The sequence below is a fragment of the Athene cunicularia genome, assembly GCF_003259725.1.
Source record: "Athene cunicularia isolate RWA chromosome 3 unlocalized genomic scaffold, athCun1 chr3_part1, whole genome shotgun sequence".
Lineage (NCBI taxonomy): Eukaryota > Metazoa > Chordata > Aves > Strigiformes > Strigidae > Athene > Athene cunicularia.
In genome coordinates, this window is record NW_020799097.1 from 64,414,662 (window position 1) to 64,433,045 (window position 18,384).

Here is an 18,384-nt window from a genome sequence, read left to right on the forward strand (position 1 = left end):
CAGCCCTGAATTGGTCAGGCAGTTGATTGTTGTAGGTGCCTTCCAACTGTAATAGTGATTCTATTCTATTCTATTCTATTCTATTCTATTCTATTCTATTCTATTCTATTCTATTCTATTCTATTCTATTCTATTCTATTCTATTCTATTCTATTCCATTCCATTCCATTCCATTCCATTCCATTCCATTCCATTCCATTCCATTCCATTCCATTCCAGCTTCTCAGTGGTAGGCTGGTATAAGATAAAATGTCTTTACAAGACTGACTTAAGCTTCTTAACCTTTAAGGATCAGAAAAGACTTGCTTGTTTCATTTTCTGTGGTTGAATGTAACACACACAGGTGTGCTTTAACCAAGTTCTCATGGTGCTGTATTTTTCTTATTATTAATCCTTGTAACATTTTGCCTGGCAAGTAGGAACAGCACATGTGGAAAGTTCATACACCTGTGTAAATGTTATTGTTAACAGTTAATACTCTGCTGAGGACTTGGAAAGATTTGCCAAAGCCTGAGGAGAAGAACTTTATCAAGCATAGGAACCTGAGCTTATGGGAGGTAGGGCCCAAGTAGCTGATGCTGTGTCACACATTCCTTTGGAGCTGCAACTGCAGGGGGGGAGGATTTTGCGTTCTCAGCAGACCTGATGAACCCACCTGTTTGCCAACTATTGCTCCTCTACTCAGCTGGCACAGCTGCCTACATAGTCATCCCCCAAGCAAATCAGGTCAAAATGATTTAGTTTGCTTGAGCATTTTCCTAAATAAAACTAAAGCTGCCTGATGCATTTGCACCAGGCTGGGTTAGGAAATGATCACACAAGCTGGTACGCTGACAAAATTGGTGAGGGGTTAAGCTGTGGTGGAGTTCATGGTGAGATACTGGGAAGACTGGGGGGTGAATGGGAAGTGGTGGCTGCTTCACTTGGATAGCAGCAGTTTGAGCAGGCAGGGAACTCACTGCTGCAGTTTAGCATGTATGTGGGCTCGTCATGAAATGAGGCTGTCCCGTGTAATCTCAACAGAACTGGGTTTGTTCAGCCTGGATAAGGCTCAGGGGTAATGAGTTGTTTTCTTCAACTCATGATGGGAGGCTCTGGAGAAGACGGTGCACAGTGACAAGGTGAGAGGCCAAGGGCATGGGCTGCACCAAGGAAAATTAGATAGAAGGAAAAAAACTTCACTGTGAAGGTAATCAAACACAGGAACGAGTACCCAGAGATGTGCAATCTCTGTCCTTGGAAATACTCAAAGCTGACAGGACCTGAGCAACCTGATGTAAGTTCAGTATTGGTCCTGCTTTCCTTAGGAAGGGGAGGTGACCTCTAGAGCTCCCTACCAACATAAAATATTCTATGTTTATAATTTTTTATGGCATTTTAAATTAGGTTAAAGCAATTGATCTTACTGAGAAGTAAATGTTGCTTACACTCAAAATAACTCACAACCATGTTCACTACTCAATTTTTACATGCAGGAAGATGAGGCAGAATGATCATTTATTTGTCTGAGACAGAGGGTCCCAAAATCAGGGATTATAATGCAGGGGTTTCAGGTGCACAGCCTGATGTCTGCATTGTACGTCTCCCCCTGTTACCTACTACTACCAGTGGGATTCTCCAGGGTGCAGGAAGGATCCCAGCTCCTCCCTGGGGGAGAAGGGCACCAAGCAGAGCAGCAGTGTTGCAGTGTATCCCTGCAGCTGTGGTGTTACAAAGCTTACACCATTAAAATGCCTTACTACAGCTCTCCATGTCTGTGTGCTTCATAGCTATAATAGAACATGCTACATCATATGGTATGCTGCATTAATATATAATTAAGATGTTAATATGGGATACATTAATTCACCAGTAACTGCAGAGGACACTGTGTTCCATCAAGAATCTTTATTGGTATGTGTATAATAGAGACATAGAAATAGATAATAGCAAACATCATAAACTAAAGATGTAGAAGGCCTGGGTGGGTTAATGGCAGCCACTGTTCTGCGCACACAAGGTAAATGTGATCTTTTATAGAAGGAGAAGTTCAATCTCGTTTCAGGGGAGCTAGCTGAACATCATGCTGTTGTGTACCATGCTTGTAAATTGCAGTGATTTTAATCTATATTTTAAAGTGTTGTGGGTGTATTTAATGATGCAGAAAATGAGAAAGGAATGGGTTGACCGAGGCAGGTGCAGAGAACTGCTGCTGAGTAAGCCATCCCTCGTGCTGACAGGTCCATCTCTTCCTGATCCTATGTCAAGCTTCTGTGTCTGTTGTCAAGACTTTTCTGAACAGACTTTCTATCTTTACAGAATAGCACCAGTCAAAAGTGTGGTTTTGTGCAGTGGTCTGGTCTAAAAGCACATATTTAAAACCAAAACTGTCTCCAGTTGACGTCATTCAGATGTGATCCTGAATTTCAGGAGGTAACACTGCATTACCAACCCACAAAAAAAGGCTGCTTCTAATAAAAGTGGCACAGATGACACTGTTTTTTTTCCCTTTCTTTGAAGCAAATGCCTCATTTTTTTTACATTACATTCAGCCTCTGGTGTAACAGAAAAATGGGTTTTCTGTTTTCTGAGATGCTGTGGTCTATACATATTGATTTAATAATATTTTGTAGTACAATAAGCAAAGAAAGAAAGAAACTCAGTATATTCATATTGCTGAGGGAAGCTGAAAATTAGGATCTACCAGAATGACTGGGAGCAAAGAAATGACCCTTGGAGTCTGAGCAGTCACCTTGCTGCTGGCTCATGACCTGTTCTTGTGTGTGAGAACCCAGGGTGTCCACATGGAAGCACGAGAGCTTTCATTTTCTTTGTGAGCAGAAGATATAATGCACAGTTTGAAATGCTGGAGCTGGTCATTATCATAGTGTTTTGGGTATTGTGTATTCTTTGTCTTTTGTGTAGAGGGATACAACTTTTCAAATTCTGTTTTCAGTCCAGGAGACGTCTGCTAAAATAGTTAATGGAAAGGCTACCATCAACTCTGAGAACAGCATTCTGCTCCAGAGTTAACATCCAAATGTGTGGATTCCTTTACAAGCAAAAGATGGATGAAGTTCAATTAGCAGTTATTGTGACCAGAATTAAGGTCATAGTTTCGTGAGATACTGTCACAAAAACACCCAACTGGAACACTGCAATGATCTGAGTTAAAATTAGCTCTTTCTGGAGTTGGTGGTGGGGTATTTTTAACCTGAATTGTTTGAGTGACCCAGTTCAAGTGCAGCCGCGCAGCAGCATGTTGGCAAGGGCAGTGGGTGCAGTGTGTAGGTGGGAGCAATGCCTTGAATGGGGGAACGGGGGAGAAACTGTAAATCATGTTACTGCTCAAGCTGGCATTTTATTTTTGATTCTGTGGAAACCGGTGGAAACACCCAGGAAGAGATAGCTGAGTAACATGATGACTAGCACAACTTGACTCTCCCCTTGGGACTTGCTTAAGGCTTTTTCTGTCTATGATCACTGTGACACTGGAGTTGTTCAGCTTGTGACATCATTGTTTTTCAGAAATTGAACTAGGTGGCAGTTTGTAGGCTGAAGCTTTCTGGTGTTAGCTGTGGGGCACCAGGACCACCTAAACTGAGAAAACAGAAATTCCAGAAAACTGATGAACCCCAGAAAATGCTGATTTTTAAAAAGATATTGCTTTTTTGTGTGGTTTTGAGTAATACCCTCCAAAGGGATGGATTGAAAAGGGGACTGAGCATCACAGTGCCTGACTTTAATGTTGCTGACACTGGGCAAATCATGGAACAATAAAGCTGGGAGATACCTTGAAAGGTTCCCTGTCTTGTTGAGGCCTGGTGTGGTCTATGTGCCTGAGTCGCACAAGCCAGTTCTCCCAGCCCTGTAATCATTTTAGTAAGGTGCCCGGCCCTGTGTCCACAGCACACCTCACTGAGCTGACACGTGATGGTGGGACCTCAGAGATCTCTCCAGTCCCCTTGTGCCTAGACCATAACCCTTTCTTTAAGGGGTCCGTGGTGTCATATGAAGCACATTTTCCCTCTGGGCTGCAAAGGTAGATGTTGCTACAGCCTGCCATTCGAGGTAGGTTTTTGGTCTAGAAAACTGCCCAGCTTTGGAAGTGAGTGTTCATGGTCTGACTGTTACTGATATGTGGGGGCACGGGGATGCTCAAAAGCCCTCGATTCCTCTAAGCTTCTACTGAGTAAAGCACTAGCATCCCAAACCTGTCCCTGTATAAGCCAGTTCTGGGAGTCACACCAGCAAAAAAAAATATTGTTTTTCTTTTGCAAGGTTGGTTTTCTGCCAGGTTAAACCCCAAACCATCCCACAGCTTGGTCAGAAGGGTGCCAGCACTCAAACAGGAGAGGAGGCTGTGATACCCAGCAGAAGTGGGGGGGAAGGAGGACTCCTTCAGCAGTAGCTTTAAGAAATAACAAATACTCTGCTGCTCACAACAGTCATCCATCTGGTCCTATATTCTGTCTCCAGCTGTGGCAACAGGAAGATCACACTTTAGGTAGCACTGCAATTAAGTAGTAAGTGAGCAGGATTTCAGTACACCTGAGCTGACCTGGTAGCTTGCTGCTATTCCCACTTTATCCATCAACACTCTAAAATGCTGGAAAATAATCCCTTTTTCCTCAGTTGGACTACTTTTCTGTTGGGCTCGTGAGTTAGACTGGTTCATCAGAGAACCTGAGCTGGCGCATAGGAGGGGTCTGCAGAGCCATAAGCTGGTGAGCAAGACCTCCCCCACGGTGGAGACAGAGCTCTTGCGGCAGCTCAAATGGTATTGTCAGTCCTGACCTAGATCTCGTGTGAAATGAAACCTGAATCTAATCATATTTTGTTCTATTTTTAACAAGGACTATCCAGCGAACTGCAGCAAGCAGAATAGGTTTAGACCCGTCATTGGGTGGGAGAAGTGTGAGAAAGAGCGAAAAGATGCAGGAAGTGGGGGAAGCGGTTGACGAAATGGTGCTCTGCCTTTTATCCTTTCTGAGGAGAGAGTGTGAGCTGGAGGGGCACTGCAGCACTTGGTGTTTGGATGAGCTGCAAAATGAAGGCTGTGGCCACTTGTGGTCAATAAAGATTGCTTTTTTGGCACTTTTCCTAAAAGTAGCTTCATTAAATGCAGTGTGTTGGCCAAATTCTAATTGAGTAAATCCATTCTGTCTCTCTCAGGGCCCCTGAAGTATCAGCTGGGTAAAATGTTTGCTTCATAGGAACAGAGGACTTTCTAATGGCCCAGTAATTCAGCCCCTTGGATGGGATTCTCATCGGACTTCAATGTGTGGAGTTCAGCTGGCTCCAAAGGAGCTACTCTGATTTACACCTGCAAAGAGCTGGACCTTTATTTTTCTGCTGATGGCAGTGCCAGAATTATCAGGACAAGGTACAAAAAAAAAAAAAAAAGGCAAAAAAAGGCAATTAGGGAATAAACTGGTCATTGAAAAGGTTTCTTTCTGTGACCAGGCATTTGTGGTTGGATTCTGCGCTGATGGTTTATACCTAGTGAAAGCCTCTGTCCTAACTCTGTATTTCTGAAGTGTATTGCTGTTGCATTACAACCCAGAGCGGTTGGCCCTCAGCCCAAAATGAAGTCATAAGTCATTCCTTAGCATTTAGAGCTTGAAAAGCATTTTGGGATCCTCTGAAGGCAGTCTCTGTGGTATACTTTGATAATCGGTGCATACAATGATTCATGCAAATAAGAGGGCTTCCCGAACATTCTTTCCCCCACCCTTATTTTCTTTCTTCTTTATTTTTTTCTTTTTTTTTTTTTCAGACAAAAGGATTATTCTACTAATACAGAACTTATTTTCTTGATCAGTGTACATGAAATATTAGCCAACATGAATGGGTGTATGTGCATGCCTTCCTTGCATCCTCAGGGTAAATCCAGGACTGCCCTAGCCTGGATGCATGACTTCAGTTGCTTTGTCATTATGTGACTCCTCTGAATAGGGGCAAAGAGCATTCTCTTTAGATCCTTGTCCATACATGTGTGATGTAGATATTGTAAAATACACTATTCTGGGTTTATTTCTGAACCATTGCTTCTTTTGTTTTTTCATGTAACCTTTCTTTCAAACCATCTCCAAATATAATATATGAGGAGTGTGGAAGCCACTTTGTTGATGCATAAAGTTGCTCACAAATGGCATATACCCTGACATCTTTCTTTGCCATCTATCTCCCAAGGTCAGGACCAAAGCATAAGAATATCTGCTGCTCCCCGCCATGCCTATGGCAGGGGACCCGGCCCATGGTTTCTTCAGCCGTCTGCAGCCCAGAAACAACTACCACTTGACTCACTGTGTTGGGTCAAGTGTGATCAGCGGCCGGGGCTGCAGGGCAACCTGAGCTGTCAGCCATGTGAAGCTGTAGGCCAGTGGGGACTGTGGATGTTGACATTTCTGGGTTTCCCTGGGGTTTGAGCACTGGCCTAGCACTGTCTTGCCAAAGCCACAACCATCATCTCTTCCTGCATCTTTGAAAGAGGTGTGATAGGTCTTTTCTAAGTAGAACAAACAGCATTGCACAGTAGTGAACCATGTTAGTGCAAAAAATTTAGGGGAGGAGGAGCCCACCAGCACAGCAAACACCCCTTCTCCATGTCTGCCTTTCCCTGTTCTCCTGAATTCCTCATGCAGGTGGCACATCCCGCATTGCTGGGCAGGCTGACTCGAGGGCAGGGTTATCTCCATTCCTTATGCTTGCCCCTTGGCTCAGCAAAGGTCATGGGTGAAAGTTAGCATGAACAGCAATGCAGGGGTAGTGTGTGGGCCTAGGAGAGGAACGAGTCCTGCTGCCATTTCCTAATAAAGTAAAAAGAAAAGTCTAAATTCAATACTGATGAGCACAATGATGTTCATTGCAAAGAGAGAGGGGTGGTGTGAATTCGGAGGTGACGGCATATGTGATTGATTGCAATCAGATTGACAAAGTGAATTTAAAGATGACATTACTAGTGAAGTCTAGAATGAAAGTTTTACTGTATTTTACCAAGTCCCTGCTCTGGGTCACTTGCACTATTGCTGCAGTTCTGTCATCTGGTTTGTATATTCCATGCCTGCGTCTACTTCTGTTCAGTTTTGTGGGAAAAGTTAAGCTGAAACAGATGAGCTGTTTCTTACTAATCTCTCATCAACAAGATTTATCATTACTGTGGTCTGCCAAAGGGATCAGAAATTAGGTGAGATGGTCATGTTAGCATCATGGACGTGATTTTAGCTGTCATCATGAAAAGCCCCTTACATTTGGATAAACTCTGGGTTATTGAAAAATCTCGTGTTTTACATGTCCAGCAGGGTAGCTGTGAAATTTTTGAGGTGGCAAAGATCAGCCATGCAGAAAGGGAAAATATTTTTGTTCTTTCCTTGCAACTTGTGTAAATAAAGGCTTTTTCTGGTGCAAAGCAGCACAGCAATGGATGGTTTTAGTAAGGAGGATATAGCCACCATCACATCTTCTCACCCCCCAAATCTGTGCCTGGTGCTATGGGAATAACTGCATGAAATAAAAGCAAGACTGAAGGAGGCAACCACACACCACAACACACACCAGGATTGATGAGACTGGCAGTATCAGTAGGAGTGATGATAAGGATGAACAGCAGGGAAGACGCACGTCTCACTGCTACTTAACTGCCTCTGAATGATCACAGAAGTGTGGTGGGTTTCTCTGTCTTGGGTGCAGAGGTACCTGAGGGAAGTGCAGCAGAGCTGATGTGCAGGCTGCAATCCCAAAGGCTTTCCACAAGGATGGTCCTACCATGCAGAGGGAATTTTGTATGTACAATACAAGAAGAGAGAAGAGGGGGGTCAGCAATTAATGTTGAAGAAGAATGAGAGGAAGTAGGTTAACCCACAAAAATCTGTGATGGTGATGGTGGTTTAAGCTGCCAGTCTGATGCAATGGATGATGAACAGGTACATGGTTAACTTTTGTAGATTTTCTGCCTCTCCTGAGGGTACTCTAGCTTCCCAGAGCTCTATAGGCCATGAGATGACACATAAACGAACCCCATAGTTTGATTCTAAATGCTCTATTGGGCCTGGGATCAGTCAGAATTTTCCCTACATTTTTTTTTTCTCCCATCTCTAGTAAACACACAAAGCCAAATACTGGAACTAAGAGGTGGGAGGGTCACTCTCCTGTGCTCTCAGTGTTGTATGTATGCACTGAGAATGAGGAGGAAACTGCTGGGATAAAATGCTGTTGGTAGATGGTAGGGAAGAAGAGAAGCAACAGGTATGTGGGTAGAAACTCACAGAGCAATAAGGATTACAAGTATGTGAGTGCAGTTTTAGATGCAAGAATTAAAAGGGCAAAAATGAGGAGGGCGGAATAGAGTGGGAGTGATTTTCCCAGAAGGCTGTGTAATTATTCATGAGAGATGATGCTGTAAGAATCAATCATGACTATGTAGGAAGTTTTTATCTGTAGAATCCTTGTCTCCCTTCTTTCTGAAGTTGGAAGGTGTGAGGCAACAATTATGTAATTAAAGATGCGACCATAATGATTATGCAAAATTAAAGTTGCAAGGCCATGTCGATCATTATTATTATGTAATTGAATACTTGAATGTATAAGAAAACTTCAACAGTTAAAGGCATTCTAAGGGCCTACCTGAAGAAAAATAAGTTGGTTTCATGCAGGTAATTACTAAAATGGCAATAGAATCAAACAAGACCAAGAATGGAAAAAAATAAAAACATTAATGGGTATATAAATTGCATTAATTTTTAAAGTCACCCTAACAACAAACAAAAATTATAATGGAAACTATATTTCTACAGACTTAAGTCAATGGGAACTAAGAAAAAGTAAATCAGGTGAGTATAACTTTTTATCTTAGGATAAGGGTTTGTTATAGGTTAACATTTTCACAGGCACATAACTTGTTGCTTGTTACAGCTTGTTTTTCAGAGAAGGCCATTTGCTTGGGGCTTTGAATCTGGACATTTGATGGTATACATCTTGCCTAATTTAGACACCTAATAACAGACATTTTAAATTTAAGCTAGTTGTATTAGACTGGCTTTAGAATCAGTGAAGAGAAAGGGCATCTTCAGAGAGAAAGTAATTTCTTCTGTCTTGGATACCAGTCTTACTGTGAGATGACTTGTCCTCACAAGATGCCTATTATTCTCTACTGCTTATAAAAGGAGCTTAAGGTGACTAAGACTTGAATGATCTACTTCCAGGTGATTAAAGATGCGAAATAAATCCTGTTGGTCTTGGTGTCTAACATAAGGCATACACATTTGAAAACTGTAGCCATAACAGCCGCTTGTAAGGCCATATCAAGACAAACTGTTGCAAATCACACGGTATACTCCAACAGTTAGCTCTCAAAGAGGCTGGACCAAGCAGTGCAGACACAGACATAGTTAACCAGGGTGTGGACCATATTGGCAGTAGGCAAAGGGTCAAACCCCACTTTTGGAGGGTGGTGTGCTGGAAGGACTCTGTGACTACAGTCTCCCACAGCCTGCCAAAGATGGAATCTTTTCTCTTTGTTCACCTGTATCTCAACTCCAACTTGAATGAGTCACTTTATCTTCAGGGGCTTCTTGGGATTTGTCTATAAACATGGATTTGTTTGATTGTAACATTTCCCTTTCCAGCCTCTGGACATCTTGTTTAATTGCCCTTTTCAAATTCTTAAGCTATCCAGCTCAGACTCCAAAAGGCCTAGACTGAATTTGGAAGGGGATGAGAAACAAGAAATGTGTCAACAGGATTTTTTTAACCTTCTTCCAAACAGTCTTCTTACTCTCTTGCTTGAAACAGTAGATCTGTCTGGGTAGGTACCCTCTCTTGCCCCCTTCTTTCTTCATCTTGGTGCCAGAATCAATCAGTTTCTGACAAGCTGGCTACATTATTAAGTAATTGTGTGTTGGCAGAGGGGAAGAGCCAGTTAGACAAGAGATGGGATGAGAATGTAGCCGGTTCCCAAAGGTGTCTGAGAGAGGGATTCCTGCTTTCCTGGTACTTGTGCTCCACGCCATTGAATGAGGTGACAGGTGGGTGTGCTCACCCTTCTCCTGGAAGCATCAGCACATGCAGCAGGGCCATGAGGAAGATGTGGAGGTTCCTGTGGCTGTGGCTAGGAGAAATGGCACCATCCAGAAGCATGATCTCAGGGGTATCTTCTGGAATTAATACCTCCTGGTACCTTCTATTGTAGCCCCACTCTGCTTTGTGCTTCTGGTCTAGAAGTTGGGATCTGCAACCAGCTTCTGAACTTCTGACCTCATTTGTGAGCTGGAAACAGCCGCGAGCCCCTCTGTTGGACTCATGATCCCAAATAGTATGACAAACTAGCAGGTTTCTGTTAGATTCAGAAAGAAGGTTGTGACCCCTACCTTGGGAATTGCTATCAATTTAGAAATTGCCATTGTTTTCAGTCATTTTATGAGGAATTTTTAGAAAAGATCTTCTCCCCTCCCTTGTAGTTCTGTTGAAAGCAAAACCTCTTTTGGAACACTAAGCAGAAAAGACCAATTGAAGGCAAGGCTAATAGCTTGTGGGTGTTCAGGCCAGACTGATGAATCGTAGTTTACTCGTACAAAGATTAATCTTTTGTTATTGCACCTCTCCTTGGATATGGCTGACCACATTAATAGTTTCAGTATTTTACTTTGTAATTACAGATTTCTTTTGCCTCATTTATTAAAATCACTGTGTCCAAGTAGGCCATCTTTTATGCAACATCATAACAAACAGATACAATTAATTATGAGTCTTTAAATATATGTATGTGAATTGCAATAATTTTTGAAAGGTGAAACTTCAACACTTTAAAATTATTTTGCTGAATTAGATGACTCATTATGCCTGGGAAAAAAAGATCCTGTAATTTCGTTGTATTTTCCTGTCATTAAGAAAATATTATGCTTCAAGCAGATGAAGGACAGCAAAATTTGCAGACCCATTATTACCAGATAGTGGTAGCAAAGAGAAGTGCATTACATTTGCCTACAGATATGTGAGTGTGTTTTAGCACCCACTTTCTGTTTCTTTAAAAAAAAAAAAAAAAAAAGGTATTAATTTAGAGGACAAAGTAGAGCTGTGGCTTGTAGAAGACAAGCCTGGACACACCAGTGTCTTCAATCCACTGCTTCCATGTCTGCGTCCCCTGTTTGCTCTGAGGACTGACCTTGGACAGATCTCTCTGCTGGGTCATCCACACATTCTTCAGCTTTTGGTGGACTTTTCGTGGGTACTGGCATATTCCCAAGGGGAGTAGATGTGCTTTGTGTGGGTGTTGGCATGTTTTCGGGGGTTGCTGGCATGCTTTCAATGGGTTTTGGCACATTCCCTGTGGGTGCTGGCATGCTCTCAGGAGGTATTGGCACACTTTCTGTGGGTGTTGGCACCCTTTCTGGAAGCATGGGCATGCTTTTGGTGGGGTTTGGCACGTTCTCGGTGGGTGTTGTCATTTTTTCAGTGGGCACTGACGTGCTCCCAGTGGGTGCTGGCATGTTTTCAGTGGGCGTTGGTGTGCTCATGCTGGGCTGCTCACAGCAATTCCCAGCCTCTGACTGTGGGGTGAGAGGGGAGGGGACCTCTGGTATCAGGACAGCATTACATGTTTGAGTGTCACAGGTCTCTGGATTGCTGCTGTTGCTTGGGAGGGACTCCTCTGCCTTGTGGGACACCCTGAAAGCTTCAGCCAGCTCCTTCAGCATGCTCTTGTCAGCAGCGTGCAGCTCAATGCTAGCCTGCTCAGAGGAGGAAGGACTTATATCAGTGTCGTCTTCTTCTTCTAAGATGCCATTTCCATTCACCTCTTCAGGGAACTGTGCTTGCTTTATTTTTTTGTACAATTCATTCCTCTCTTCCTGCAGAGCCCGGCAAAGGTTCTCTAGCCTCTGGATTTTCAGCACAAAGCACTCATATTCCTTGGACCTCATGGCTTTCTGTGGTCAAAGACATCAGACAAAGGTGCAGACTGTTTAGGTGCATGCAATTCATTGGTGGAACTGAACTGTCAATTATGAAACAGTTTGAGATCTAGGCAGCCCTCACAGGACTCTGCCAGGTAGCTGGCTTTCCCCAACTGCTCTACAGTAACTATGGTCTTTTGTACTGAAGCTTCAAGAGGTAATTCACCCCTGTTACTGCAGTGTATTAGCATTCTTCATACAGATTCAGATCAATTTCACTCAAAAGTATTTGCAGGAATACCTGTTGATGGTCTGTAGAGATGGAAAAACATAGTGGATATCCATATAGATGAGCATCCAGAAGCCTACATGGATTTCTGGCGGGCATGGGTGTGAATTTGTGGGAAAACAAGCTGTATTATATTTTTTGTTTATTTTGCTTCTAGGTTCTGTGAGAGCAGCCTTAACTGGAACATTTTTTTTGCTTCTACACCCAGTGAGGAAACACGAGATACAGAAACCCGTAGAAAGAGCAATAGCACAGAGCTACAAAGCTAACCAGAAAGACCTGGTTCATTGTAAGCTTGGAGTGAAACTTCAGGCAGCCTCTTATCTTATTTGAACAAGTTCCCACGTGCTTATGAATTTCCTTTGCAATGCCCCTGTGATGGTATGTTTACACCTATGGTGAGCTACAGTACTTGGTTTTGGCTCTTAGAGTTTGCCTACACAGGAAGTTAACAAAAGGCATGAATTTAAAGTTCATTAGCTAGAGCACATTAATTCCCTGGGTGGATGCTCTTATGCAGAAAGAAAGTAGCGTGAAGTGAACTAATGCCAATTTGCTTCTATGTGAGAGCATTAACAATCATACATTTTTAGAGCACTTCAAATTCACAGTTACATAATTCAGTTTCTTGTGGACGTCATGAATGTCTCTGCACAATTTAAGAGCTCCAGCAAGTTGAGACTGTCTTTTTTCTTTAAAGACAGCTAATTAGCAAAGTAGCTTGAAAAAAGGACCCTTACATTCAAGAACAAAATTTTCATTGACTTCTGGTGATTTTAGGTCATCTCATCTCCTAGCTAAAGCTTTATGTGGGGAAAGAGGTGCATCCTGAGAAGAAAAAGACTGCTCACCTCTTCAATCATGTCCAGTAACGCTCTGTTACAGTTCTCAAACCTGGATTTCCATGTAGCAGTATCCTTTTCCAACTTCTTCATTTTCTTTGTCATCTATAGAAGCAGGAGGAAAAGCTGAATCACAACAGAAATTCCATGCTGCCGATGAAATTAGCACAGCCTTTTTATTCAGGTCTTGGCTGTACTCATAACTCTGCTACCAGCAGCTGTAGTGGCTGCACTAAGTAATAATTTATGTTAAGGAATGGATTTAGTTTTAAGTAGCTGCCATATAACTTTCATCGTCCAGTCTGTAGTTCTCAAGTAGGACTGGCTGATTATGTGGTTAAAAGCATAGCCAACTCCCAGAGTACAAGCTATCACAAAAACAAAAGGTGAAGAAAAGATGGAATTATTCTGTTTGTCTCTTTACCAGACCAGTTAGATTCCTGAGAAGTTAAAGAAGGGGTTGTATCTTCTGAGCCAGCACTACCAAGGAAGTTCCCCCTGGATTAGTCACCTCTATACTACCACCAAACACAGCACTATCTAAATAGCACCATCTTTCCCTTTGGTTTTCTGCAGACTGAACTATCTGTGAAGATCATTAGAGGTTGTCTGGATTAGGGCATCAGGATTTTGGACCCTGGTGGCACAGCAGAATATTGTTTATTATGAAAGTGGGTACGACACGTGGGTGTGTTTGTTTTTTTTGACTCCCGTTCATTACAGGAAATAAGTATACAAGCTGCAAGGAAACAGTCACTTGGGCTTAATAGTGGGAAGGTGTTGGTGGCCTTCAGCTCTGCTTACACGCTCCGGTGGGAAGATGTGTAGACTGTGTCAACCTCTCTGCACCAGTGTCAGTCACTCAGGAGGCTCTGGACACTCCTGGAGACATGGGCTGACCAGTGCAGCTCCAGACTCCCCCTTTGGTATCTCTGGAGGGTCTATACCCAACCACCACATTAGGTTTTAGGTAAAATGTTTATTCTTCCAGGCAATTTCGGTTTTAGCTGAAATGGAAAGTGAAATATTCAGCTTGCAGTGCTGAAGTCTAAGCTGCTGTCAGTCATGTCTGAGTGTGCCCCAGATCTTATTTGGATGTTGATGAGATTGTTCTCCAAAATGTGCAGAAACGGTTCCATACCAGATAAAATTATTGCGGTGAGAAATAGCAAAATTTAAAAGGAAAGTCTCAAGCACAGAGTTCAGGTATGAGTTGCTACTCACTTTCTCCATCTCCTGTTTGAATGTGGCAAACACTTCATTGCTTTTGGTCAATGTTTTCTGAAATTCTTCAAACCTTTCAGAGTAGAGAGTGATCTGCATTAACAGAGAAAAAAAAAACTACAGTAATTTCAGAGTCTCCAGGATGGTGAACTTCTACTTTGGTAGAAGAAAATAAGTATCGTGTTTGGACATGGAAATTAGCTTCTGTTTGGAGACCATGAAGCACAGATATTAGGGAACTGAAAGTCTCTGCATCTTTTTAAGGTAGAAAACTATTAATGATTCCTCTGTTGCAGAAAGTAAACTGAGGAAGAATAAAAATACCCAGGCCAGTGATTTTAAAAAGACCTGGGAATTATGGGTGCCCTATATTCCTGAACGTTGCAGCTATGGTGTCTCTACATAGGGTGTCCAGAAGCAAAAGAATTCCCTAGAAGTGGAGACTTCTGAAAACATTTCCCTTGATAACATTTTGGAGACTTCAGGAGGACAGCATTGAAGTCTACAACGTTTTCCAGTCCCTGCCTTTCCTCATAAGACCTGTATATTTCTTTTCTGTGTACAGCTGTGGCTCACATCTACAGGAAAGGACTCCTAGGATGACCTACAGAATGGAAAATGATAATGTGATCCCTGGGCCACTCCCATGGGCAGGGACTAACCTGAGCTGGTCTGACCACTGATGCTGTGCAGGACCAGGCAGAGGGATTAACTCAAGGTGAGAGCCAGCGTGGTCAGAGCTGTGCCTGAGCTCTAAACCTTGCTTCACCATGCAGACCTCACCAAACTCCAACTTTAACCTGAGGGCATCAGCTCTGGCAGGCTTTAGCGGAGGAGCTCAGTACAGCCTGGCTGCCCACGTTTTACCTGCCTTCCTGATTACCCAACAAGCCAGACTTGGAGCTGGGTGCTTCCCTGGCTATGCTGCTTCTGACATCTGAGCAAGCTGGGTGAGAGCATCCCCACATCATGTGCAGCCACAGTTTCTCGTCTTCCGTCTTTCCAATCCCCATGTGATGGCTTGGGCTGTGGCCAGGAGCTGCACCAGGCAGCACTTGTGCTTCACTGGACTCTGCCGTTGAAGAAGAGTGTCACTGCTCTCTTCCTATGTGATCTGGCATGCAGAGTAGCCCCACTACTGAGCAAAGCCCACCCTTTGCTTCACACTGCCATGATCCTGCACTGGATTCCTTCAAGCTGTGTCCCTGCAGTGTGGCTTGAGCAAGCTGAGAGGGCACCTTGTCAGCTCTGTTTCGTAGCCTGCCTGTGAACTGCAGCTGTGGGCAAGGCCAGCAAAGGCAGAGAAAACAATCTCCTGCCAGCCTCTTTTGCCAGTTTCACATTGCTTCATGAAACAGAGTAGAAGAAAGATCTGTTGCAATGTGCCAGTGTTTAAGACTGTTAGGGTTCCATATTTTGCTATCAGTTTATACCTAGTAGCCACTTGAAAATTCATCTGTGGATGTATTTTGTCAGTAATCCATATTTTTATATCTAAATCTGTGGATGTTTTGGGGAAAAAAAAGTGTTCTAAAGATTTGAGGTTAGTTTTTCTGTAAGATTTTCTTGTTATCTGATTTTTTCTGGGTTTGTTTTGTTTTGTTTTGTTTTGTTTTCTGGGTGGGAAAAACACTTTCAAAGCTCCAAAATCATGCAGGATGCTAGAGAGATAAAGCACAGTTATCCGCTCTTTGGAAAAGAAGACCAGCTCCAACTCATCCCCTTCGTTCTGGTGCCAGAGCACCCCCAGCAGTGTTTAGGTGATCGGACATTTCATCTGTCTAGCCTGACAGCTCTCATTAGAAAAAGAGTGATTGATGTAACGGGCAGTGGCCGAGGCTGGGTGGGTGCAGAGCAGTGGGAGGTTCAAGAGCAGCCTTCAGTATCCAGGCATCTGGCTGGAGGGTAGCTGCCCTCTCTGCACCCACACAGAGCTGACTAAATGTTTAGTTAGGAGCTTTTATTGTATGGTGCCAGTCAACACACACCCTCCCCCGATACTACTCTTCAGTTACCAAGGAACAGAAGATTTAGAAAATGTTGCTAATAGTGAGGTGGGTTGAATTCTGATTTTGAAATCAGATATGGTTATATCATGTTTCATGTTCATTCTGACTAGTTGTTACGATGCTCCTTGTCATGGCCGTAACTGCAGTGTACTGTGGATATGCCCGAACTAAGTTTAAACTAGGTAGTGGCTGTGAATATGGCACTGGCCACAGCCCTTCCCTGCCAAGCTGCGTGAGGGCATGGGAGTTTAATCCACACAGAGCTCTGTGGTGCCAATATCAGAGCTAGCTGTTGTGAAGCTTGCGTGTCTGTATTTATACTAGGCTGTAGCCAGAACTGTGACCTATGCAGAAAGTCAGAGGGATTTGTTTTAGCAGTCTGAGTGCTACAGCGTAAGTGGGACACTGATACCAAGTGAGAACATTTGGAATAGACGTCATGGCTCTAAGGAGAAACGCCTGAGCATCCCAAAGCAAGTGAGGGAGTGGGGGTGGGAGCCAGCAAACCAGGGCTCCTAACTCAGAGCTGTTGTCTGAAAAAAACCTCACCTCAATTCTCTGTCTCTGCTTTTCCCTTCCAATTTTTGCCTATTGATTATTAGATTAAAAACCTTTCAGGTTTTAACAGGGCAAGCTCAGATCTCTGATGGGGCCCTAGGCAGTACCATAGCACCAAGAATAGCTTCTGCGATTTAAATCTGAATAATCAATTAATGTTGTCATAGTGGCTGGGAACAGGCTGTGAGAGCTGTCTCTCACTAGGAGCATTTCCACATGCTCCTCCGTTAGGGAGATGAGGAGCCCCTCACTGCTGCCCACTGCCCATACAGCCCCTCTGACAGCGAGGGCAGAGAGAGTGGAGACAGTGGCGCTGCCAAATGAAAACCTGAAAGACCAAGGCTTTGGGAAGAAGGGGGATCTCAGCATCGCCATACTGTGAGTGAGGGTGCTACAGTGAGGATGCCCCTTAGTACCTGTCACATTCTTCTCAGCTGCCATAGCCCAGTGGCTGCACTACACCACGTAAGAAAAATTAAAGGCCTCAGCTGACTTTTATCTTCTCACTTTGTTTCAAAGCATGAAGCTAAAAAAGCCTGCCTAAGCACCATGCCTGGGGAGGCCTGCAGCATCCTGGGAAGCAGCACCACGGTTTGGGTGTATTCTCTCAGCTGGTGTCAGATCCCTGTCACCATCTGGAGGGTGAGATTTGGCCATCTCAGGCACATTGTGCTGCCCAGAGACAGGCTGGCATGAAGCTGATGTCCCCTGACTCCTTACAGCTCAAGGAAGCAGTGAGTGTTCATCACCTCTAAAATGGAGTGGTATCTCACTCACTATAGCAGGCAGTGAGGGCTATACTATGGCTTCTCCTTATCTCCAATTATCTCTTACCAATGTCTTCTCATAATTTCCATGCAGTTGTTCCTCCGCCAATATCTATATGTTGGTTTGTGCTGTTTGCATCAGGGAGCTCTTTATGCTCTTTCTGTTCTGCGCTAAGCACAGCCTAGCATGACAGCACCTGGTCCATGAGGGAGGCCCTTTGGTGCTACCATAGTGGAAATAATAATAATAATAATAATGTTATTATTCCCAGTAATTCCAAATGGAGGCTGCTGTGTAAGTGACAGAGCTCTCACACTTGAGTAGAACACCTAACTTTGTTTCATTTCAGCAAGTGAATCACTTAATTTTTGTCTACACAAGTCTGAAAGGGGCACATGTATTATCAGTGCCTTTGCAGGCTTGTTTGACTGGATTTTTCTAAGAACAATTTTACTGTTTCAGATGTATGCTTAATATATTCTAGCTTTTATCAATACCTTCAGTTTCATTAAACGGGCTACAGAGGTCTGACTGCGTACAAAGCTCATTCTGGCTGAACATAAAAGTTTAATTAAAACCACTCTGAGAAAATTGGGAGCAGGTTTGCAGTCGGGACAGGCTCAGCTGGAGGCCTTTGAGGTTTGGTTGCAGAACCTGTCAAACTGGTGTCAGCAGCAGTTTATGTGATATTCCTTGGTGCCCTTATTTTAGCCTTTGAAAAAGCACATAAAGGACCAAACCCCTCTTAGCAAGTTTCCAGGTTATCAGTTTAATGCTATCCTTTCTTGAGTGCTCAACAGGTAGGAATTAGACCATCTACAAGA

At 43.4% G+C, this 18,384-nt stretch overlaps 1 protein-coding gene across 1 annotated transcript in view; it reads right to left on the reverse strand.

Annotated features, from left to right (window-relative positions):
- Positions 1 to 11,017: 11,017 nt before the first annotated feature.
- The window catches only part of TXLNB (taxilin beta), a 28,926-nt gene continuing 21,559 nt past the window's right edge, over positions 11,018 to 18,384 (reverse strand). Inside the window, exons 7-9 of the mRNA XM_026844746.1 lie at positions 14,226 to 14,318; positions 13,011 to 13,106; positions 11,018 to 11,903 (exon numbers count right to left, since the gene is read on the reverse strand). Of these exons, the coding sequence (XP_026700547.1) occupies positions 11,091 to 11,903; positions 13,011 to 13,106; positions 14,226 to 14,318 (1,002 nt within the window). The 3' untranslated portion in view covers positions 11,018 to 11,090. The remainder of the gene's footprint in view (positions 11,904 to 13,010; positions 13,107 to 14,225; positions 14,319 to 18,384) is intronic.